This window comes from Akanthomyces muscarius, chromosome 3, assembly GCF_028009165.1.
Source record: "Akanthomyces muscarius strain Ve6 chromosome 3, whole genome shotgun sequence".
Taxonomy (NCBI): domain Eukaryota; kingdom Fungi; phylum Ascomycota; class Sordariomycetes; order Hypocreales; family Cordycipitaceae; genus Akanthomyces; species Akanthomyces muscarius.
The window spans coordinates 3241317-3264136 of NC_079243.1; the positions used below are offsets into that span (position 1 = coordinate 3241317).

The 22820-nt window shown below is 55.9% G+C and overlaps 7 protein-coding genes across 8 annotated transcripts; 4 read left to right on the plus strand and 3 right to left on the minus strand.

Annotated features, from left to right (window-relative positions):
• Positions 1–2620: 2620 nt before the first annotated feature.
• LMH87_002427 (uncharacterized protein) lies at positions 2621–3528 on the plus strand (the record flags this gene model as incomplete). The annotated part of the gene is made up of 5 exons (XM_056193881.1): positions 2621–2729; positions 2784–2838; positions 2972–3123; positions 3184–3284; positions 3385–3528. The coding sequence occupies 5 exons, from the start codon at positions 2621–2623 to the stop codon at positions 3526–3528; spliced, it is 561 nt and encodes a 186-aa protein (XP_056050874.1).
• Positions 3529–4230: 702 nt separating this feature from the next.
• Positions 4231–6009, minus strand: LMH87_002428 (uncharacterized protein; the record flags this gene model as incomplete). Of its 2 annotated transcripts, XM_056193882.1 has the most annotated exons (2): positions 4791–4821; positions 4886–6009. In XM_056193882.1, 2 exons carry the CDS (start codon positions 6007–6009, stop codon positions 4791–4793), a joined length of 1155 nt encoding a protein of 384 aa, XP_056050876.1. The 2 variants fall into 2 exon arrangements, with proteins under 2 accessions (XP_056050875.1, XP_056050876.1); XM_056193883.1 differs by having other exon boundaries at positions 4231–6009.
• A 575-nt stretch (positions 6010–6584) lies between these two features.
• On the plus strand, positions 6585–7375 carry LMH87_002429 (uncharacterized protein; the record flags this gene model as incomplete). Its single annotated transcript, XM_056193884.1, has 2 exons — positions 6585–6631; positions 6700–7375. The coding sequence occupies 2 exons, from the start codon at positions 6585–6587 to the stop codon at positions 7373–7375; spliced, it is 723 nt and encodes a 240-aa protein (XP_056050877.1).
• Positions 7376–8435: 1060 nt separating this feature from the next.
• Positions 8436–10065, minus strand: LMH87_002430 (uncharacterized protein; the record flags this gene model as incomplete). The annotated part of the gene is made up of 2 exons (XM_056193885.1): positions 8436–9215; positions 9268–10065. The coding sequence occupies 2 exons, from the start codon at positions 10063–10065 to the stop codon at positions 8436–8438; spliced, it is 1578 nt and encodes a 525-aa protein (XP_056050878.1).
• Positions 10066–12869: 2804 nt separating this feature from the next.
• Positions 12870–17099, plus strand: LMH87_002431 (uncharacterized protein; the record flags this gene model as incomplete). Its single annotated transcript, XM_056193886.1, has 3 exons — positions 12870–13050; positions 13153–17011; positions 17060–17099. 3 exons carry the CDS (start codon positions 12870–12872, stop codon positions 17097–17099), a joined length of 4080 nt encoding a protein of 1359 aa, XP_056050879.1.
• Positions 17100–17859: 760 nt separating this feature from the next.
• On the plus strand, positions 17860–21125 carry LMH87_002432 (uncharacterized protein; the record flags this gene model as incomplete). The annotated part of the gene is made up of 5 exons (XM_056193887.1): positions 17860–18195; positions 18260–18885; positions 18938–19031; positions 19077–19159; positions 19205–21125. The coding sequence occupies 5 exons, from the start codon at positions 17860–17862 to the stop codon at positions 21123–21125; spliced, it is 3060 nt and encodes a 1019-aa protein (XP_056050880.1).
• Positions 21126–21319: 194 nt separating this feature from the next.
• Positions 21320–22656, minus strand: LMH87_002433 (uncharacterized protein; the record flags this gene model as incomplete). Its single annotated transcript, XM_056193889.1, has 5 exons — positions 21320–21907; positions 21967–22117; positions 22257–22273; positions 22328–22441; positions 22498–22656. The coding sequence occupies 5 exons, from the start codon at positions 22654–22656 to the stop codon at positions 21320–21322; spliced, it is 1029 nt and encodes a 342-aa protein (XP_056050881.1).
• Between the last annotated feature and the right edge of the window lie 164 nt (positions 22657–22820).

The window sequence follows — 22820 nt, forward strand, 5'->3', positions numbered from 1 at the left end:
GGTTGGCCGACTCGGCTGCTTATTTGTGATCAGTCACCGGCAGAGCAAGGGTTGGGCGTCTATGTGATTGCCTATTCTGGCAGAGCAGAAAAAGCCACTCGCTCACTTTTTCCCCCCCAGTTTCCGTCAACGTCTCCCCCATTCCGTCTCTACCCTCCTTCTCTTACCTCGATGTGGCCGATCTGTCGCATGGCCCCAAGGCGTCAAATTCATCAACAGTCGTGGCCGAGGAGGAACAACCTATCTCTACCTAGTCAACCTGCTCTTGGGCTGCCGTGACCGCACAATATCCGTCGCAGTCCGCGTGAAGCTGCTACGCTGCTGCCTTTGTCCGCCCCTCACGCCTCTATCACATTCACAGAAAATAGTCAAATTGATAGGCTGGGTGGGGAGCGATGCTTATGCGATAGACTGGCGACGTGTCTCGTCTGCTCGTAGTAAATGTTGATTGTTGACCATATTGCGAGCATGCCGGTGGATTAACAAGGAGAAAGGGCGTCGTCACTACCTGCGCATATCATGTCAATCTTTCTTTGACGCTCTTGAGGTCCGCAAGTAGGGAGTATATGGTGTAAGAACTTGCCCATACTGAGCCTTGGCCAGACTCGTTGCCCTCACCCTCAGCTCGGCCTTGCAGTCGCATTACGAGGCATTCGAAGGGGTTGGGGGAGTGTATAAAAGGGTCCAGCTTATACCATTCGGCGTTAGTGAGAAAGTCCTACTTGTATTCATCATTTTCATCCAGAATTTCCCATACGCCAACACCCCACCAAATAAGAGAGCCCTGATCAGAAGGTTAATGACGTGGCAGCGAGTACAGCATGATCGCGGATCCATCGAGCCGAATGAGCGCTGCAGCGATTCGAGACATTTTCCATTATCAGCAGCGTTGTTCGTAGCCAAGGAGTCGAGCTTCTCGTCGATAATGTACTGCAGTATGACCGGCTTTACTAGTGCTGCCAGGTCAACCGCCCTTATGCCCGCCGCGTCGTCGTGGAAAGCCGAGGACAAGTGTTCGAGGGCTGCTATTGCTGTCGACAGATTGGTGTAAATAGCGATAGAGTCTCGGCGGATGAGGGTGTGCTATCTATTAATTAGCAAATTAATGTAACTTTGTGTTGTCGACAAATTGGTGTAAATAGCGATAGAGTCTCGGCGGATGAGGGTGTGCTATCTATTAATTAGCAAATTAATGTAACTTTGTGCATACCTGACCAATTTGACGAGCCAACGGCAAGTGTGCCGCCAGGAGATTCTTTACCTATTAGGAGAGTGTCGAACGGTGCGTCGGCGACAAGCGTGCAAATGAGGGCTTGCCATGCGTGAGTAAACTCGGATAGTCGCCGTGTCCGTAACTTCTTGGTAGCAAAGCGCAGCATAATGACTCGGTCGAACGGATAGTGGTGACAAATCTCCCGTCATCTGCGAATACTTACTTGTACGAGTGCTAAATACATCTAATATCCGCTGACAGCTGTAAAACCGGCATGATGCCGAGGGAGCTGCAGAAAATTTTGCCACTCGGAGCGTCTGGATTCATTTGGATGACAGTAATTATGTTCCACTCCAGCTACAGAATCACGCATTTACAGCCAGCCACGCCTCGCCACTGCGCACATACAGCGATTCAAAAATAATAAAAACATCCCTGTCCAATGATAATGTACATGTATGTAGCGTCGCAGCGGCACACATGTTTTAGCACCGGCCCGGCCCGAATTTAGCCTCACCACGGTCTGAAGCAGCAGCGTTCACTGCGCAAGCCTCGGGCTATGTGCTGCATGTGCCAGATTGTATTATGCAACATGTAGTTCGTCCCCTGTTTTTCTTTGGCCGCTTTGCGCATCGTCATTGCGGCGAGGCTTCACTGCTTAGCCTGCACATCAGCTAAGTAGTTTGGCGCATTTTATCATCTACATCCGCGAGATGCTGAGCAGGTAATGCAGCATTCCCGGATGCTCTGGTCTGCCATCCACCCACGTTATGGTGCTCAAAGCGACAAATGCAGCTCGTGCAGACGCCTGTCAAGATTTCGCTAGCATATCAGGGCCTTGGATAGCCCAGTGTCACATATCATGCGTCGCTTATATGAAGGGTTCATGTCAGCTAGCCACTGTAGCTGGACCGTCCGTCATCCGGTGCAGACATCCGAGACATGGTGACGCGAGTCTGCAGCAATTTTCTAAACGCAAAGCTAGGCCTAGAACCTCGACCCATCTCTGAGTCCTGCATACGCTGGATTGTTGTACAATGTGCGGCAACGACGCTGCTCAGTCGACCACCTGAGGCCTACTCTTTACTAATGTGCCGTAGCTTTGTGCCTTTCAGTGGGCATGAAGATGCGGAGAAGAGAGAATGATTGGACGCGAGAAGACAGCTCAGATGCATCGCTTACGTGGCAGATTGAACTTTGCGGGCTGTCTAGCAGAAACAGGGTTCAACGGCAACGTTCTTCCAAAGAGTATACGTTGTCTTTTCTGTGATCAGTACTGGAATACCTCTCTATAAAAGACCAAGACATACCCGTCACCTCGATAATGCCATACTCAATCACGCTACTTTAGCTTACAAATACCCTTCTTCCTTGCTACTCAAAACTGCTCGCTCACTTTTATTCAACATGAAGTTCAACACTCTTGCCCTTCCAGCTGTCGCTGTCCTCTTCTGGGGTGTCGCATCCGAGGAAGTCAACAAGGCAGCCGACGGAAATTGGTGCCCTGCATGCAGTGGTCAGTGGACGGCCTGCCCTCTTCTTCAACTGTTCCATCTCTAAAACGGCATAGGAGTCAAATACACCGACCCAAAGACAAACTGCGTTGGCTGCTGCCCGGTTGGCTAGTGAGTGCTTTCCATCACGCGCATTTTCATGTCAAAGTCCTTCGGACTAGCTGTACTGGGGGAGCGGACCGCCCAACAGTTTTGATAAATTGATGCATCGTCAATAGACCCGCTGACGTTGGCTGCCTGATAGTTACTTCCAAGGTTGCGCAAAGGGGCCTGCCCCCATCACCGACCCCAAGTGTCCCGCCGACGACAACAAGGTTTATACCGCTCCCAACGGCCGCAAGTTCACGATTCTATGCGATAGGGCCAACAATGGTGCCGCAGGTACCGGCCCTGACTGTAAGTGATGTTTCTTTTCTTGCTGGATGAGCAACATATTGCTAAAGTGTGGATTTCTAGTGCCGACTTACCCTGGTACGCCCAAGACTTGCGCCGAAACATGTGCCGCAGCCGCTGCATGTGACAAAGTCGCCGTCGGGTACGGCTACTGCTACCCATATGTAAGCACCCATTTTCTTCTCTCTGCCAGGCCCACCCTTTGCTGTGTTATGGAACTTATGGTGAAATAAAACCCTGCAACTACTCACACGAAAGTTCTAGTCTGCGGCCAGTACCGTGTCTCTCAACCACCCAAGAGGTCCCGGCATCGTTTCTTTCATCCCCTTCGTTGAGGGCAAGGCTGCTACTGTTGACATACCTGCTACAGATGACAAGCCTGCTACAGGTGGCATTCCTATGCTGTAGTACAGTAGTGTCAAACGAGGCGCCGCCAGCATGAAGAAGGTAAAGGGACAGATGACAAGATGTAGTGTCGTGGTAGCGAAGATATAGCTGATAGTTATCTACAATGACTATATTGATCACTGAAGAAGGCAAAGCCCTCTTTCAGCCTATGCGCAGCTCTCTCGCAGCTTTGTTGTGTTCCTTCAGCCTTGGTGACGGCCAACGACCTCGCCCTCAGCCGAGCTGAGGGTGAAACGTCAGTCCATGGCCGGGTGTGCAGACGTCACTAAGCAGGTGTCATCAACACGTCACATTGGTACGAAGAGGACAATTAGGGAACGGCAAGCAACTATCAATTACAGAAGTCGTTCACAGGTAGTCACCGGAAGCTCTCTCAGGTATGCCACTACCACAAGCTCCACAGCGGCGTCACGGGAGCGTCAACTAGCAAAACGAAAACATCACAGATTCTTGGTAATTTTTCCGACGGGGATTTTATCTACTATGATCAATGCTTCAGTCTCTATTCATTTCCATCTTCCAAACCTTGTCGACCGATACCCAGCATCGGTCAACATGATATTTTGCCAACCCATTTATCCTCTCTTCTAACGAGGCACCAACTTCGCTATACCGCCGTATCCGTGAGCATGCCAGATCTAGCTATTTAATGACATTGTTCTATATTTTCTTTTATCAAACCATGCACCGCCCCTTAGCCCTTCACTCCTTCACACCCACAATCACCATGTTGCGCGGGCTCTGCTTAAAGTCAAACACCGTCTCGACCCATGCGTCCTTGACCTCGTCCTGCTCCTTGAGCCACACCCACCGATCCGTCACCATCAGCGCCTCAATCAGCGTCGCGCTGTACGCCATCAAGCTCCACACGATGCACAGCTCCTTTTTCCGTGGCGCGTACTTCGCCAGGTACGCCTCCATCTCCGCGTCCGTCATGTCCACCATTGTCTCCCGCATCACGTCGGCAAATTTCTTGTAGTCGCTGCTCGTCGTGAGCTTGGCCACGGCCGCGCGAATGTACGGCACCAGACCGCCGCTGTAGCTGCGCTTCGGCAGCGTGCCAATCGCCAGCGGCGAGGTGCTCTTCTGGAAGGGCCCCAGCGTCGCCGGGTCCACGCCCGCGTCCTTGCCCGGGTCGTACAGCACCTCGTGCACGGCGCCACGGTCAAGGAAGATTTTCTGCAGCACGGCCCGGTAAAAGTGCCGCGTGAAGAAGAGGTCGCTCTCCGCGGGCGTCCAGTTCTGCGGCGCCTGGCACGCCATCATGCGCGCCGTGATGTTGGCGCGTATGCCCTGCCCGCGGTACGTCGACAGCTTGGCGCTCATGGGGAAGCCCTGCGGGTCGCGCTTGTCCGACTCCTGCACGACGCGCCCGTTGACGGCTTGGAGCGTTGGTCGCAGGTAGCCGTGCTTGTAGGTCGGCGGGCCCAGCTTCTCGGTGACGAGGTTGTAGCAGCACCCGACAATGGCGACGGCGTGGATCTCCGGGTTCAGCACCAGCGAGCGGATGCCGTAGTGCGAGAGGTTGCCGCACGAGTGGATGGAAATGGCCATGAGCTTGAGGCGCTTCCTGTCCTCCGCGGAGCTCCCATTGTCAATCTGCTCAATGACCTCGGACAGGTCGCCGTTGTCGAGCCGGCCCGAGATGTACTGCAGCAGCCCTTTGCCCTCTTCCACCGTGTACGACAGCTCCTCGCTGCCAATCTTGCGAAAGTTGTCGCCGTCGTCGCCCACTACCTCTTTGATGGCGGCGGCCATGGCTTCGGGATCGCTCTTGTTCGGGCCCACCACCTCCAGGATCTTGTTCCACACCTTTTTGTTGCGAAAGATCTTGGGCTTCACCGCCAGTCCCGACTGCGTGTCGTAGCTCTTGGCCGCGTCGACATTGTTCTGCCGCCCCTCGACGGCCACGACGCGCCGGTTGTACGGCTCGCTGGCCAGCGCGCGGCCCAGGTAGTTCTGCCCGCTCCCAAAGTCCACAAAGTGTGTCACCTCATCGTTCGCGTCCGCGGCAATGTCCGACGACAGCCGCGCCACGTAGTCGGCGAAGCGCTTCACCTCGTGGATCTTTTTCGGATTCATGCCCACCGACACGGTGCGCGTGAGCGCCGGCAGCGTCGCGTCTGCCTCTGGCGGCGGCTGGACGTTGCGCCGCAGCGCCAGCCGGCGGATCGTCTTGATGTACTTGACGAGGCTTTCCGGCGGCGTCTGCCCGTCGGCAAACGTGGCAGTGTCGGGGTCATCACGCACGAAAAAGTCGAGCAGGCGCATCACATCCTGCGAGAGCAAAAAGGCGTGCCACTCTGCGGGTAGGGCAGCGTAGAAAAGGCCGGGCTCTGTGACGAAAAAGTCGACGACGTGGACGGCGCCGCATAGTATCTGCCACGTATCGCACGTCGAGGCGAAATCAAGGAGCTCCTCCACGTATTCCTCGGGCGTCGCAAACTCATCACTGCATGGCAGCGGCTTCGAGGGCGGCATCCTACCCTGGAGCAGCTCCTGCTGCGTTTGTGCTGGGTATGGCGATAAGAGGCAAGGTCCAAATGGTTATTTGGATATTGCCGATCAATTCAACATGCGCTCACTCGAGATCCAACCTTCACTCGGCTTCCCTATGGTAGTTTGCTGTGTGGATTTGATATTGTAGTTGACAAGATTTTTCTAGCTGTACGTGTGGGGTAGAAACCATCACCGCCGTTGTGCAGCATGACTGAATGACAAAAATCCAATCAATTTGAACGTTAAATTGAGTCTTGTCATATCACTGTAAATAAAGTCTCATTTTGAGAATCTCCTCCTACGGGTTTGCCATCGCTGCTGTCAATATCCGGATCGTGACAGATCGGTACGTACCTCTCCCACTAGCGCGGCTTGAATCGGGGGTCTTGAGGCAACGTCATTCGCAACGCCGGGCCGGACCAGCTTGCGACAGCTCACCCTCCAGCAGCCAGCATCTTTCTCAATCAACACCAACCAGCCCGTCGCCCGCCAAACCCTCCGCCAAAAACACTGTTTCCCCTTCTATCCATGCGTCACCCGACATAGCAGTCGACAGGATGATGTCCTCCACCAACGAGGAGGACCCGTTCCTCCAGGTCCAACAGTGCGTTTCGCAGCCCCTGCCCTGCCTGGCCCTTGATCAGCAGCTAACCCGTCACCCGCCGCGCGCAGAGATGTCCTCACACAGCTGTCCTCGGCGCGTCCGCTCTTCGCCTCGTACCTGCGCATCCGCTCGCTCGCCAGCGCCGCGTCCTCGCCCGAGCTGGCCTCTGCGCGCGCCGACCTCGAGGCGTCGCTGGCCTCCCTGGCCGAGGACCTCTCCGACCTCGTCGCCTCGGTCCAGGCCGTCGAGTCCGACCCCTCCGCGTACGGGCTCTCCGCCGACGAAGTCAGCCGCCGCAAGCGCCTGGTGCAGGAGGTCGGCGGCGAGATCGAGGACATGCGGGAGGAGCTGCAGAGCAAGATCACCACCGCCGCCGCCGACGGGGGGAACCTGCCGGACCCGAGCGCGTTCGCGATGGAGGACGGCGAGGACAACTACGCCGAGTTTGAGCAGCAGCAGCAGATGGAGATGATGCGCGACCAGGACCAGCACCTCGACGGCGTGTTCCAGACGGTCGGCAACCTGCGGCGGCAGGCCGACGACATGGGCAGGGAGCTCGAGGAGCAGCGCGAGATGCTCAACGTGGTGGACACGGTGGCGGACCGCGTCGGCGGCAGGCTGCAGACCGGCATGAGCAAGCTGCAGACGGTGATTCGACGCAGCGAGGACCGCTACAGCAGCTGCTGCATCGCGGTGCTGATTTTTGTGCTGATTATGCTGCTGGTGCTGCTGCTGATTCTATAATGAAGTATTTGGGAACTCTTTTCTAGAGCATTTCTGGCTTGGGTTGTTTTTTTATGGGAGTTTTTAGAAGTATAGCCTTTTTTTTCTTTTTCTTACAATTTATCCTGGCCTGTCGTGTGAGTGGTTGAGACAGATTTCCAGCTGCGGGCAAGGTGGCAAGAAGTATGACTACATTGTAGGGCCTCTACGATAGACCTGCCTATAGAGAATATACCATCCACGTTATGTTCTTGTGCTCCAAGATGCTACATACAATGCCAATGTGCTGCTTGACAGCCGATCAACCTTCACCGTGGCGGCCGCTGCTTGAGGACGTCGAGCATCGAAAGCAATGGATATGTTGTGTCAAGATGGGATCAGAGGATACGTGATTTCGCAGCTCATAGACAAATCTGTTAAACCTCGTAACGGCCGATGGCGTCCAGCAAACCACCAATGCTCGGACTTGGGCATGGTGAGTGCCAAAAAACGTCACGTCACAGTTGAATGCCAATTCCACAATCTGGTCCAGGAGACTGTACTATCTAGCATCACTGTGCTCTTCTCACCATCCCCATTATTGTTTTGCACCGCAGGCAGTGGCTTGCTGTTGCTTTTTTCCTTTTCTACAGACATGCCGTGGTGCCGTGACTGGTCCTCTTCTTTCCCGCGTTTCATGTCGTGACACGCACCATCCTTCTCTCTCGACCCAGCCGCTTCCGGACTCTTGCTTGATACGAGCGTGTGCTGGCGCAGCAACCGGCATGATACATCGTATGACATTGCTTTGTATTGCTGTTTTTATTTCTCGTGTCCGTCACGTAGAGCTATATATATAAAGGCCTGAAATGTGCCATGTTCAAAAGTATAAAACGCCGTCTTTGCATCCATGTGTATGAAGCTCATCATTCAAAATGTCAACCCAAAACCAACGCCCTTATATGCCTTTGCAACCAGCAAGTGTACTTTTTGTACATGACTGCCTCAAGCCCCTCTGATTTCTTCGTTCAAACAAGCGCCCTCCTTGGACACAATGCCCTACTCCTTTGCATCACATTGATTGCTGTCACATTGATTCCCATCACGCCAGTATCAACCCGCTCGTCGACTTGAGCACCTCGGCGAGAGCTTGCAGAGACCCGGCGGCGGGCGAGTTGCCCGGCGCTTTCTTGGGAAATTCAACCAAGGCAAGTCGCAGCGCTGCAACGGCGGCGTTGCCGTAAAAGTTGAGAAACCGCTGCTCGTGGCCGTCAATCATGTATCGCACGACAACGTACTGCGTGTTAGACGTGTGGCCCGCCGGACAGTTGACGATGCCGGCCAGGGCCGTCCAGTAGTGCGCCGGGGGATACGGATTCGCTTTGGACGACCGGCTAAAGTCGCGCAGGGACACAGCCGCGTAGCCCGCTGCCAAGCCCGCCATGCGGTCGTTGTGGCTCTGCTCTGTGATCCAGCTCGGGCCGTCTTTGCGCCAACCCAGGGCCACGCGGCCTCGCTCTGTCTTGTCGTTACCAGACAGACCAAAGAGCACGGGGCAGGCAATGCGGAACTTGGCAATGAGGATATCGATCAGCGAGGCACCGCGCCACTGGAACTCGGGCATGGAAAAAACGTGCGCGGTAAAGACGCCGATGGGATCCGCGGCCTTGGGATTGGCGCCACATTCGCTGATGAACTGGTTGATGATGCCTTTGGCGCAAATGTTTACGAGGTAGATGAACAGGGCAGGTAGCGTGGCGCCGTTGTTAGCGGCGCCTTCGACTGGCTCTCTGACATTTACCACAAACTTGTTCACCTCGACGGGTGTGCTGGGCACCTTTTGCTGGAGCGCATCCAGTAGGGCAGTTGTGATTTTCTTAATCTGCTAACATGTTAGATGCCTGGCGCAGAAACGGAATAGAATATTCACATACAGATGGGTTGTTGGCACCGCGGCCGGATGTCAGCTGGCCGATGGAGACGCGAATTTCGCGTCGGTACGTGCCCATGGTTCCTTTCAGAGGAGAACCGGGGACCTTGGCCTCCGCCTGCAGAGATGCACGGAGCTTTTTCAGCTCTTGATGGATCTTTACATATTGTTCCGTTGACTCTGAAGATTTGGGAGGTTCCGGTGCCTTGGGAGTGGGCTGCGAAACCACTTGCTGTGACTTTGACTGGGTGTTGTTTGCAACAGGTGATGCCAGGTTGCTCACCGGCGGCGGCTGTGCGGCTGGTTGTGCGGGCTTGGCAGTGTTTAGACCGAATCCATTCGTCAAGGGACTCGGCGACGACACTGGTTCTTGCTTGACGACCGGCTTCTGCTGTGTTTGGGAGTGCAGCTCGGCGGTCTGTTCCACCGGCTTCGCAGGCAAGCTGGGCGTCGCCTTGACAGGCTCTGGCTTCGGCTCGGGTGGCGCAGGCTTCGGGATCGATTTTGCCCGCAGTTCCTGCAGCTTGCGTTCCTTCTCCGCAAGTTCTGCTTCGGCTTTGAGCCTTTCCTGCTCGCGTTCCTGCTGCTGGCGGATGCGCTCGCTCTCCTCCTTCAGCTCGTGCATCTCAAAGACTCGCACAGCAGCTTCACGGACGCGCTCATGCTCAGCCTGCGCCGCGGCGAGCGCATCGAGATGACTCAATTCATCGTTGCGCGTGTCGAAGAGGAAGCTGTGTCGAAAATTTCGCTCAGGGCTTGACGGAGGCTGCTGGCTTTTGCGCGCGGGTGAGGATCGCGACATGCTGGCGGTCGGGGGTGGGAAGCGCCCAAAAGAATTGTGGGAGGGAGATGCGACGCCGGCGCTAGATGGGCTCGCAGACCATGCCGAGGAGGAATTGGTGGGGTGAGATGGGACTAATGAAGCAGCTGACGAAGACAGAAAGTCAATGGAAGAAAAAATCAATCTGCAAAACGGTAGTGCTTTATATTTTTGCAATGCTGTGTTGTCGCGTTTATCGTGAAGTTAAGAGGCGCAGATTATTTGGCAGGGACCATTATCGGCCCCGCTAAAACAAAGTCCCGGGCCGCCGTAGCTGCAGCTGCAGTTGGAGTTGCAGGTTGCATCACCAGTGAGTGCTAAAGCACCTAGGTACCTACCTTGGGTACCTAGCACAGCGCCGGCCTCCAGTACCACTCTAGCCACTCCGCAGCAGCACGTAGCACTAACTTTGGTCGCAACGCCACCATTTTCGCCAAATGCCCCTCGCTAGTGGGGGTTTTCTACAGGATGGATGGAATGCTCGAAGCCGTTTACTTTTTACGCGCAAAGCTTATTGCCGCTGGTCTTCAAAAAGAAGGTTCGCGGCAGGTGCATTGCTGGTGGCGATCACTGATGCCACCTCATGGATACTCGGGATGACGGGAGAGCCTCGAGGTTGGACCAGCTTGTTCCTAGCATTGCTTTGTGCAACTGACCAAACGTCGGGTGTCACAAACCACGATTATCCGTGAATCATAACTGCGGTTCGCTGGGGCTCCTCTGATATTGTATCGAACCCCTGCTCGTGGACACGGAGCACCTCGCCTGAAAGTATGACACTGGCGATGCTTGCGTAGCTACCCAGTTTGCCAGCCTTGCCAGCGTATCTTTGTGACCTCACATGAGTAGAGATGCTTGCGTGACTGGCTACCTACGGCGTGGTCTGGCCAGTTGGGTATTTCCCCCGCGTTCCCATCGATAGTGCCAGTTACCAGCGCAGACGTAGCGGCCCAAGCCAGGCCCTCCCAGTTCATGACGGCATTCGTCTGACCAAACAAGAAATTCGCAGCAACGGGAAATTGGACGACGAGCTTCGACGCACACGACAGGCACCAGGTGGAGGCGGCTGTCTGTGCTGTGTCGTATCCTGTCCCCTGTAGCAGGTTGCTAGTTCATGAAACCCCTGACCACTGCCAAGGAGTAGGTGGACGAAGGGCAAGGGTAGCTTTGGTGGTTCCTTGGGCTAGTCGTTGCATGAAGTTAGCCTACGAGTAGTTAGCGTGCAGGCAAATCTGGAGAGCCTGGGCGGCCGGCGTAAACAAATGGTGATGCTGCAGGTAAATAGTGCTTGGCCTGCCTTCGCTGTCCTTGGAGCAGGTCGTCAAGCTGTCGAGGACATACATGCCTGTGCCGCGCTTCGTAGCGGATACGTCATGTCGATCAAGTTTCCCAGGGCAGCTCAGACAGCAGCAGGCGGCCGACACCCCAGCAGCAAACTCTATGCAAAGCCTGTGCATTTCCTGCATCTCAGCTTGGGCTGCTCAGGTGGCGGCGATGGTTGGGAAATACGGATGCCGACTCCACTCACCGGTTGGCTGTGGACGTTGAACGGGCATTGGGGCACCAAAAGGGCACCACAGCGGGCGCCAAAGCAGGCCATCTGGGGCATCATCTGTTTTGGCGTGCAGGGCATCCCGGTCTGGTAAATTAAATACTGGTAGCTGGTCAATGGCCAACCCAGCCCAGACAGGTGAGGCGGTTGTGGTCTCCGTGGCGATGCACGTCGCAGGCTTCTGGGCCACGTTCTTTGTTTGCGTTGGAACAAGACACGGAACTTCTGGTAGTAGGTAGGCCTTGGGTACCCTCCAATTGGCAGCAAAAAGACGCGGGCAAACATGAGTTCGCCACTTGGATTCTGGTAAACTTCATGCAGCAAGACCCTGGATGCACCAATGACAGGAAGCGTGGAGTGACCGAGATATGCACGACGCAAGTGATCATCACGCCAGGCCAACTTGAAGTGCAATCAGTCTTCAGTGTGAGTGGCAGCGCAGCATCTGGGAGGGGCGGTCGAGGCCGCTCCCGTGGCGCCGGCCAGCGCTTGTCAGTGGCAGTGGCTGTAACTACCTCTCCGTAGCAGTGGCAGTGATGGAGAGACAGACGGAGTTTGGTAGCAGCCAGCCACTGCCAACCTAGAGCTCTGCCGCACCTTCAATAGGGAGCCCAGGCCAGCCATGCAAGCCTCGATTCGTGCAATTCAGCACTCGAGCGCTGTCTCGCACGGCAGCCACATCCACAGCCAGGGAGGCCACAGCGCATCGTCACAGTCATCGTCACAGGACAAATACAGCGCCTCTCAGCTGCCAAAACCGCCCAAAAACACTCTCAAGCCACCTGTCTTCGGCTGCTGGCCCGCTGTCCACCATCCATCTCGCCGCCCCATTTTAGGCCCCAGCTCCTCTCTCCTCCCCCCCCAAAGAAACCTCCTCCATTCGCCCCGGCGCCGCTCACAAAGAAGCTTGGACTTGCATCATCCATCCCTCCCTTATCCTCCTCCTCCTCCCACTTCTTCCCCCATCCCCTCTTCGCCATCCTATCCGTTCCCATCGACGCCTTCCTTTTCCACACTCCTTGGCTCTCTTGAGCTCGACTGAATCAATCCCGTATACCTTCCTTCCTTTTATTCCAGCGCAGCCCTCACTTTCGCCCGCCTGCCGGTACTACCTGCACCCCAGCCCAACTGACGGCTTCACGCTATTCCACGACATCTGTCCTGATACACCCGAGACCTTCATTGATCGCACGCGACGTGCATACTGGTGCTTGTACCCGTCTGCCTGTTCAACATGGAGCAGCAGCAATCCCAACAGCAACAGGGCCAGCAGCAGGCCCAGCAGCAGGGCCAGCCCACTGCTCCTCAGGCTGCTGGCGGTGTTCATGGTCCCGCCGGACGTCGGCTGCACATTGCTCATCGTCGCAGCCCGTCCGAGCTGACCCCCTTGATGAGCATGTTTGCCAATCCTGGAAGTAAGTTGTCTGCGTGCTGCCTCGTTGCGCACCATCGTCAATTCCGTCGCCATCCCTAGGTTGACGGGCTAAGCCCTATCTGCTAACATCCAACTCTCGCAGTGGAACAATTGGCTATCCAGCAGCAGATTGAGCTTCTGCAGCAGCAACAGCAGCAGATCCAGGCCACTCACCAGCAGTATGTCAATATGGGAATGATTCCACCCGGCCAGCCCATGGCCCCTAATGGAGCGTTCAATCCTTTGCAACCCATGGGCAACATGTCGCAAAATGCTTTCCAGTTTCCCAACCAAATACCCCAAAACGTTTCGATGGCACCTCCCTCGCAGCCGCTCTCCCATCGGCGCAACCAGTCTGCCCTCCCCAACATGGGTATGGGCCCTCCTCCCGCCCCGTCTGCCGGAGCATCGGGCTCGGCCTTTGGCAACTTCGAAGCCCCCCCGAGCGGCCACAACCGAGAGAATAGCAGCGCCCGAGGTGGAAGAGGCGGTGGCGGTGGCCATCAGCGACGCCATTCTCTGGCTCTTGCCGATGCCAAAAAGGCCGCCGAAATTGCCCAGCAGAAGCGCACGACGACTGGCTTCCAGTTCCCCGGCCCTAATGCTGGCGGCGACAAGCCCGACGAAGAGAACAACAGCGCCTCTCAACCCAGCGCCGATGGTCTTGCCCCGTCGTCTGCCATCCGCGGCGGCCGCGGCGGACATGGTCGTAGCCAGAGCATGGCTGTCAACGGACGCGGCGCTGCTGGCAGAGGCAACTTCAGCCTCGGCGGTGATGCCGACTTTCAACGCCGTGGCAGCGGTCACAACCGCACCGGTTCGCGTAGCTTTGAGGGCAACTGGCGCACCCAAGGCCAGAACCAGGAACAGGGCAGCGCCGGTCAGACCCAGTCCTTCCAGCCTGGTCACAGATCTCGCGGCTCCATGAACCAGTCTGTGTCCTCCATTGGTGCCTTCCAGTACAACCCTGGCAACCTCCAGCTTCCCGGCCAGATGATGATGCCCCAGATGTATGGCCAAAACCTGAACCCTGTCCAGCTTAGCCAGCTTCAGGCTCTGCAGGCTGCTCAGATGAGCGGTCAACAGTTCCAGGGCTTGCAGGGTCAACAGGGTGGCCAGCTCGGCGGCCAGCAGCAGCAGCAACAACAGCAGCAGCAGCGCAAGACACTCTTTACCCCCTACCTCCCCCAAGCCTCGCTGCCCGCTCTCCTCGGGGACGGACAGCTCGTGTCTGGAATCCTTCGTGTCAACAAGAAGAACCGTAGCGACGCCTATGTTACCACCCAAGATGGACTTCTCGACGCCGACATTTTCATTTGCGGTTCCAAGGACAGAAATCGTGCCCTCGAGGGCGACCTTGTCGCGATTGAGCTGCTTGACGTCGACGAGGTCTGGTCCCAGAAGCGCGAGAAGGAAGAGAAGAAGAAGCGCAAGGACATCACCGATACCCGCTCCAACTCGACCAACCAGGGCAACCAGAGCTCCAACCGTACCGACGATTCTGGCAACGCCGAGGGTGGTCTCCGCCGCCGTGGCAGTCTCCGTCAGCGCCCTACGCAGAAGAAGAATGACGACGTTGAAGTTGAAGGCCAGAGCTTGCTACTTGTTGAGGAAGAGGAGATCAACGACGAACAGAAGCCTCTTTATGCTGGTCATGTTGTCGCTGTCATTGAGCGCGTCGCTGGCCAAATGTTCTCGGGTACCCTCGGTCTCCTTCGTCCTAGCAGCCAAGCTACCAAGGAGAAGCAGGAGGCCGAGCGCGCTGCTCGTGATGGCAGCACTGGTCGCAACGATTCGCGCCACCAGGAAAAGCCCAAGATCGTCTGGTTCAAACCTACCGACAAGCGTGTTCCTCTTATCGCCATTCCCACTGAGCAGGCTCCCCGCGACTTTGTAGAGAAGCACCAGGACTACGCCGACCGCATCTTTGTCGCTTGCATCAAGCGCTGGCCCATCACTTCGCTCCATCCCTTTGGCACCCTTGTGGAGCAGCTTGGGCCTATGGGAGACCTCAAGGTTGAGACGGATGCTCTCCTCCGCGACAACAACTTCTCTTCCGACGAATTCTCCGATGCCGTTTTACGCAGCGTGGGCCTTCAGGACTGGGACCTCACCAAGGAAGACGAACCTTCAGTCTCTGCTCGTCGGGATTTCCGCGAGGAGCAGACCTTCACAATCGACTTCAATGGTGGTGCCGAGCTTGGCAATGCCGTTCACGTCAAGACAGGCTCCGAGGGCAAGATTGAGATTGGTATTCACGTTCCTGACGTCGCCCACTTTGTCAAGCCCAACTCTCTTGTTGACCGTGAGGCTAAGAAGCGTGGTACCTCTGTCCAGCTCGTGGACCGCTTCTGTGCGCTACTCCCGCCCAAGTTGGCTGGTGAGGTCTGCTCCATTACCCCAGCAGAGGAGCGTCTCGCGGTCAGTGTCGTCTTTAGCGTCAATCCCCACACTGGATCTGTTGCCGAGAGCGATGCTTGGGTTGGAAGAAGCATTGTTAAGAGTGTTGGCAAGCTGTCGCTCGCTGATATTGATGCTGCCGCCAGCGACGAGTCTGCTTACAAGAATGAGGCCGTTCCCCTGCAGACTGTCAAGATTCTTCAAGCCGTGGCTCAGAAGTTCCGCGAGGCCAGACTTGGTGCTGGCGGTGAGCCAATTGCACCCCTCCGCCTGTTCCAGCAGCTTGACGACGAGAACCAGCCGGTTCAGTTCAACATTTTCGACTCCACCGAGTCTCTTGAGCTTGTTGAGGAACTCATGCACAAGGCCAATGCCTACATTGCCCAACGTCTGGCGCAAGGATTGCCCGAGAAGGCTCTCCTTCGTCGCCAGTCTCCCCCCAACCCGCGTCGCCTCCAGACTTTTGCTGAGCGTATGAACGCCCTAGGCAACGATATCGATGCATCGGGAAGCGGTGCTCTGCAGAACAGTCTGTTCCAAGTCGAAGACTCTGAGCTCCGCCAGGGTATGGAGACTCTGGTTGTCAAGTCGATGCAGCGTGCCAAGTATTTCATTGCGGGCAAGACTCCAAAGCAGCTGTGGCAGCACTACTGCTTGAACCTGCCTCTTTACACTCACTTCACTAGCCCGACTCGCCGCTATGCCGACATTGTTGTCCATCGCCAGCTTGAGGCTGTTTTGTCCGAGGGCAAGATTGAGTACACTGAAGAGATGGAGACTCTCGTCAAGACTGTTGAATCGGCCAATACCAAGAAGGAGTCTGCTCAGAACGCCCAGGAGCAGAGTGTCCACATCGAGGCTTGCCGCAAGATGGATAAGCAGCGCCAGGATACCAACGGCGATCTCATTACCGAGGGTATCGTCGTCTGCGTGTACGAGTCTGCTTTCGATGTCCTTATTCCTGAGTGGGGCTTTGAGAAGCGTGTACACTGCGATCAGCTGCCGCTCAAGAAGGCCGAGTTTCGAAAGGAGAAGCGTATCCTCGAGCTGTACTGGGAGAAGGGTGTGCCAAGCTCCGCTTACGTGCCTGAGGACGAGCGCCCCAAGGCTGCCGCTTCTCAGAGAATGACTAACGCCATGGCCGCTGCCAAGCAGGCCGAAGCGGCTGCCAAGGCTAGAAAGGAGAGGGACGAGGCTACTCGCAAGCAAACCGAGACCGGCACCATGTCTACCGACGATGTCGATGCTCTGTTTGACGATGACGAGGAGGACAACACATCGGACGTTACCGAGGCCATGGCTGGTGCTTCCCTTGGCGACCGCCCTACGCAGAGCGTTCCTAGCTCGCCCGACCGCTCTGCCTCGGATGCTACCGCTCTTCAACGTGCTCGCTCCGACTCGAGAATGCCCATTACCGACGCTGTCGAGTCGCGCCTGACCAATAAGGAAAAGTACCTGAAGCTGTTCAAGCTTCGTGAGGAAGATGGCGAGTACATCCAGGATGTGACGGAGATGACAAGGCTGCCCATCATCCTTAAGACGGATCTCACCAAGAGCCCACCGTAAGTCGACTGACTCCTGGCCGAAAAAAACATGCTAACTCGATACAGCTGCTTGACCATCCGATCCCTCAACCCATATGCCCTTTAAAATGATGTGCGGATATAATCGAAGAAGTGACGCAAGAGCTTGGCGGCGGATCAAAATCATTGTAGTTTGAATTAGCATGTCTTTACAGACCATGTTGCACTAATGTTTTATAAATATTGCACTCTGTCAATGGCTATGTGGGAAGCAGTGCACATGCAAATATGGGCGCAACGATGCCAAAGCACACCAAAAGATGAATATAATATTGCCAATTAAAATTGTTTAAATACTTGCGGCTGCCAATTTGTCACGATCTATTTAGGTAGTGAATTGACTTATGTCAAGTCTAGCCCACGTTGATCCTACTCTCACTGCCATATTCTGTGTCGATATTGCGGTATTTGGCAGCTTCGACATATGTCCGGTCGTCAATCATGCCAACGAGCAAACCATGTCAAGAAACTAAATCATGTTAAAGAGAATTTCATGTCAGTGAGTCTTGATCCACGTGGAGACTGCCCATGTGACAGCCCGCCAGGCTCGCGTCGCACTAGCTATACTAGCGGGCTAATGATGTAGTAAGGCGCGACACTTCACGATCAGGCATACTTGGACCAACGCCACAGGGCTGCCTAGCAGCGTCATAAATTCAATTTTGGACAGGCTTAGAGACTTTTCATTACTTTATTGAACGAATCAGAGGCAATTTTATAGATCGGTATTGTTGCCTGCGGCTCGCAGCCATGGTTGAATAAAGACAGCTCCGTAGCCAGTCGCAACGAGCGTCGCAAAGTTTGACCAACTCTCGGGAAACCCCAACATGCCACTTCCGTTCTCGGCCGTCTGCGATTTGCTCGAGCACTCGTACCGGCTATGCCAGTCCCGCAAGAGAAACGTCGCCGCGGTGCACACGTGGTTTCGCCGGCACCGCACTGCCGTCGACGCGCACGATACGGACCTGGCGGCGCTGCTGTCGACGCTGCTGCCGGAGAAGCGCACCGACCGGGTGTACTGCATCCAGACGCCGACGCTGGAGAGGATCATCGGTCGAGCGCTCATGCTCGGCGCTTCCAGGATGCTGGAGCTGACGACGTACAAGCGGCCGGGTGCGGGAGTCGATTTGGCAGATTGCGTGGAGAGGATTCTCTCCGTGACTGTGAGTTTTTTCCTTTGTCGTAAATATCAGGATTCGAGAGAAACTTACCTTTTGGGGGGAATAGCCGAACGCTGTGCAAGAGGACCGGTGTCAAGTCACCGTGGAAGAAGTAGACCAGTTGCTTCACGGCCTGGCCGCGCGCATCCGATGGAGCGCCCCGGCGATCCGGCAGTCCAGCGCCTCCATGTCGCATCAGAGCCGCGGCGACCTGGAATCCGTCTACAGACGCCTCTCCCCGCGCGACGCCAAGTGGTTCACGCGGCTTGTCCTGAAGGACTACCAGCCGCTCATCTTTGACGCGCAGCTGCTCTACCGCTCCTGCGACCCGGTGCTGCCGTGCATTCTCCAGATTCGCGACGACTTTACCGAAGCGCTGGATGCGATTTCCGCCGCGCGCGGGTCATTACTGCCGATGACGGCAGCGGCGGGGGGCCCTGGGGCGCTGAGTGCACGGAGGGTGCTGGCGACGATTAAGCCGAAGCTGGGTGTGAAAGTTGGGAGACAGCAGTGGCACAAAGGACGGAGTATCAAGCATTGCATTGATATCGGTACCGGGCGGATGAGCGTGGAGAGGAAAATGGATGGCGAGTACTGTCAGATTCATGTGGATATGAGTAGACCGAAAAAGAAGGTGCAGATATTCTCCAAAAGCGGCAAAGACAGCACGGAAGATCGAGAGAGGGTTATACCGTGAGTACTGGTTGTTTGATGTGTTGAGGAACGAGGATGCTGACTGGTACAGCGCGATTGAGAGAGCGCTCAGGCTTAATACGAATGAGTGCGGGTTTCAAAAAGCTTGTATACTAGAAGGCGAGCTGGTTGTGTACAATGACTTGGTAAGTGGATGAGGATTGCGCAGTGATGCGAGCTAATGATATTAGGAAAACACGATAATGCCATTTCATAAAATCCGTGGCCATGTTACTCGTCGAGGACGGTATTTGAATACGGAGCAAGACTCACAGTCAGTACTTCATTATGTCCTGGAGAGTCTTGGCTAATAATTTAGACCAAATCCGTATGAGCATCTGTTGATGGTTTACTACGACATTTTCCTGCTGGATGACCAGTCCCTTATGGACGTGGTACACTCAGAGCGATTCAAGCTTCTTGAGAAGGTCATCCACTGCGAGCGTGGTATTGCCGTACTGGTACAAAGAGAAATACTTGACTTTCGTCATTCCATGGCTGCATCGGCTCTGCGAAAGGCCTTTGCCAAGGTCGTCATTGAGAGAGGTGAGGGGCTTGTCCTGAAGCCTGATGAGCCATACATCATCATCGGCGACAATGGACAAACCACGTCGTGTCGTTGCATCAAGCTGAAGAAGGAATATATTGGGGCGTTTGGCGATGTAGGCGACTTTGCGATAGTGGGTGCTGGTTTTCATGCTGCCAGGGCCAAGGCATACCGTATACCGAACCTCAAGTGGACGCACTTCTACGTCGGGTGTTTGAACAATAAAGAAGAAGTCAGGCGTTGGGACCACAGACCCGAGTTTACCGTCGTCTGCGCTGTTGAGCTCTCCGAGGCTCTTTTGCGATCATTTCTCGCACTCGGCGAGCTCTCAGCCGTGCCGCGTGCGGAGAACACGTCCACCAAGCTGACCATACCAGCAGGCATCCAGTGTCCCGTGGGCTTGACCGTCGCGTTTACGAACCCTATGGTTGTGGATCTACGCTGCTTCAGCTTTGACAAGCCGGGCAATATTGGCTTCTGGACGCCGCGCTTCCCCGCCGTCACCAAGCTGCACACTGACCGGGACTACACGGACGTTGTGACGTTTGACGAGCTGCAGGCCCTGGCCATAGAGGCCGTGGAGAAGCCGGAGCTGGAGGACAGCCAGGAGAACCTGCGCTGGATTGCAAAGCTGGAGGGCGCCGACCCACGGGGCATCGCGGTGGACGCGGTGAGCCAGGCGACGGCGAGCACGATGCCGACGCCGTCACCGGCCAAGATGACGCAGAGCACGGCGTCGGCGGGTAGCCAGTCGTCCAAGGCGGCAACGGAGATGAGCCGCCACAGCCACCACGCGACCTTGACAGAGACGATTCGTGAAGAAAATGTGCAGAGAGATGCGTCCATCTCCATTATATCGATTTCCACGTCTTCGGCGACCGAGGAACTGTCCCCGCAAAAGACGGCAATATTTGCCCCGGCGAAACGGGCCCAGGACGTGCGCTCTTCGGAGCAGAGCCTCAAACGCGCATGCAGGGCAAGCTTACGAGACAGCTCCGTCCTGCCGATTGCGTCGCCGCGGACGCCACTGGGGATCATTGACGTCAACGTCTCGTACGGTGACTCCCAGTCGGCTGATGGCCTAGACAGCCAAGCCACGGTGAAGCTGGAGCCGCGCAGGGCCGAAACAGCTGAGCATGACGTTATTGAGATTTTGAGCTCGGATGCAGAGGAGGATGAACCGACGCAGGAGATGGACAGCCAGAGACGCTTCCCAGCACCGGCTGTCCCCATGACGGTTTCATCTCAGGGCGAGAAGGCACAGAGGCTACGATGCAAGCACGTAGGCGATGAATGCGGATTCGTCGGAAAGACGTTGCTCCTGTCGAGCCCGGCGCTGCTGCATCTCGCCGAACTGACGAGCCTGTTCCACGAGCACGGCGTGGACGTGCCGCGCGTCGTCCCATGCATCGAGACATGGTGGAAGACGCAGCGGAAGCAGAAGCAGGAGCAGAAGCAGAGTCGCGTGCTGCTGCTGCTCGTTGATAGCGTGCACCACGGCGCCGAGACCTCAGCCCTCATCGCAAGGCTGAATGCGGCGCGCAGGGACGACGTTGGGCTGCGGGACTGCATCACCGTGTACGACTGGCGTGTGCTGAAGCATGTGTCGATTGCGGAGGATGCGCGGATTACGAAAAAGTACTATGATGGGTTTCAGGATCCGTGGCGGCGGTGGTATTGTGGGCTGGTGTAGACTGTTTTGTACTTTTGGGTATTATGCATTGCATGGTGTTATTATGGTGGTTTACGTTTTGAATAGAACATACATTGGGGCGTGCCAGAATACAACGAATGGGCTGTTTCCGGCATGCTAGGCTTTTTCTTCCTTTTTGTATAGATCAAACAAACATTTGTGGCCTTTTTGAATGCAAAAGTTTGTTCTGGCTGCTAGGCTTTGTCTCCCTCCTTGTATAGATCGCCGTACGTCTCCGCCAGTCGCATCCGCAGATGCTCATCCGCGCGCATCACTTTCCGCTCCGCATACGGATTCGTGCTCTGCCCGCGCGGCACAAAGCTCCTGACGCGCTCGCTCGGGACGACGCCGAGCTGCGTGCTCGGTGATGGGCTCGAGAAGAAGGCCATCGAGTACCGTGGCTCCGCTGCGCTCTCGCCCTGCACTACCTCGCCGCCAAACACGACCCGGTGCACGGTGCTGCGCAGCAGGCCGTTGGTCCAGTACGAGAGAAGGTCGCCAATGTTGACGAGGATGGGCGGGCTTGGGTCGTGTTCCGTGCCCGGCGGGTGCACGGGGACGGGCGCCCAGGTGAGGCCGTCGCGGGATTGCACCTCCAGACCGGCCTGCCCACGGAGGCGGAAGAGCAAGGTGAGGGAGCCATAGTCGGAGTGGGCGCCGGCGCGCATGTCCGATGCGGAGTGGACGGTGCTGGTGGGGGGAGGGTAGCGAAGGAGGCGCAGGATGGTGTCGCATTCGTCGCCGGGCTTGACCTCGTGCGCGCGGGCGAAGAAGTCGCCGACCTAGGAGAGGGACTTGGGTGAGAAGAACGAAAGGTAGAGGGAGGACTGAGAGGACGTACGCCGAGGCCGTTGCCGATGAGAAGCAGGAGTTTGGTGCACATGGCAGTGCAGGCATCGCGGAACGCCTCGAGGCGGGCTTGGTCGGCGACGATGGTGGGCGGAAGTGGTTGTTGAGGCTCGCCATCTTTGAATAGGCCAATGTTGAATACTCTTGTAGGCGTTAGCATGATGCTATGGATCTCGATGATGGATTGTATTTGCATGACGGCTTGGATCCCTTTGATAACTTGGATCTATTTGATAGCTTGGGTTGTGTGGTTGCTTTGATCCGGATGGTGTAGACACGTACTCTTTGAAGTCTCCCACCTGAAGAAAGTGGTCAGCACGAGGCCTGAGAAGGGCAGGTCCGGTTCAACGTACTTTTTGTGTTCTGGGATCTAGTGTCTCTGAGTGTAGGCCGCCCCAGCCGCGGTTATTTGTCTGGATCGCGCAGGCGACCTTTTCCTCCACCGGCGCACCAAACAACTTCTTTGACTGGCATATTGTTAGCTCGGGAAAGAGGTTGGTTGGTATTGCAGGCCTGTACAAACCAATGCAAAGGCTTCATCGATCTGTTCTGCGGAAATGTCTTGGCCGAGGTTTCGAATGTAGATGAAGCCATGCTCCTCGGCCGCATCGACGAGCTGTTTGCCAGTGGTGGCCTCGTCCGCCGAGTTGATGTCAATGATTGGGATACCAGACTGCGCCATGTTGTGTCATACAGCGGTATATGGTACTTATTATACAAGACGAAAAGCTCAAACAAGAAAGATATGAAGAGACAGGCTGTTGAAAATAGCTAGAATTTGGCTCGTGGCGCTGATGGCTGATAAACGATGGAGGAGCAGGTGGCGGAAGGAAGCGATAAATGGCG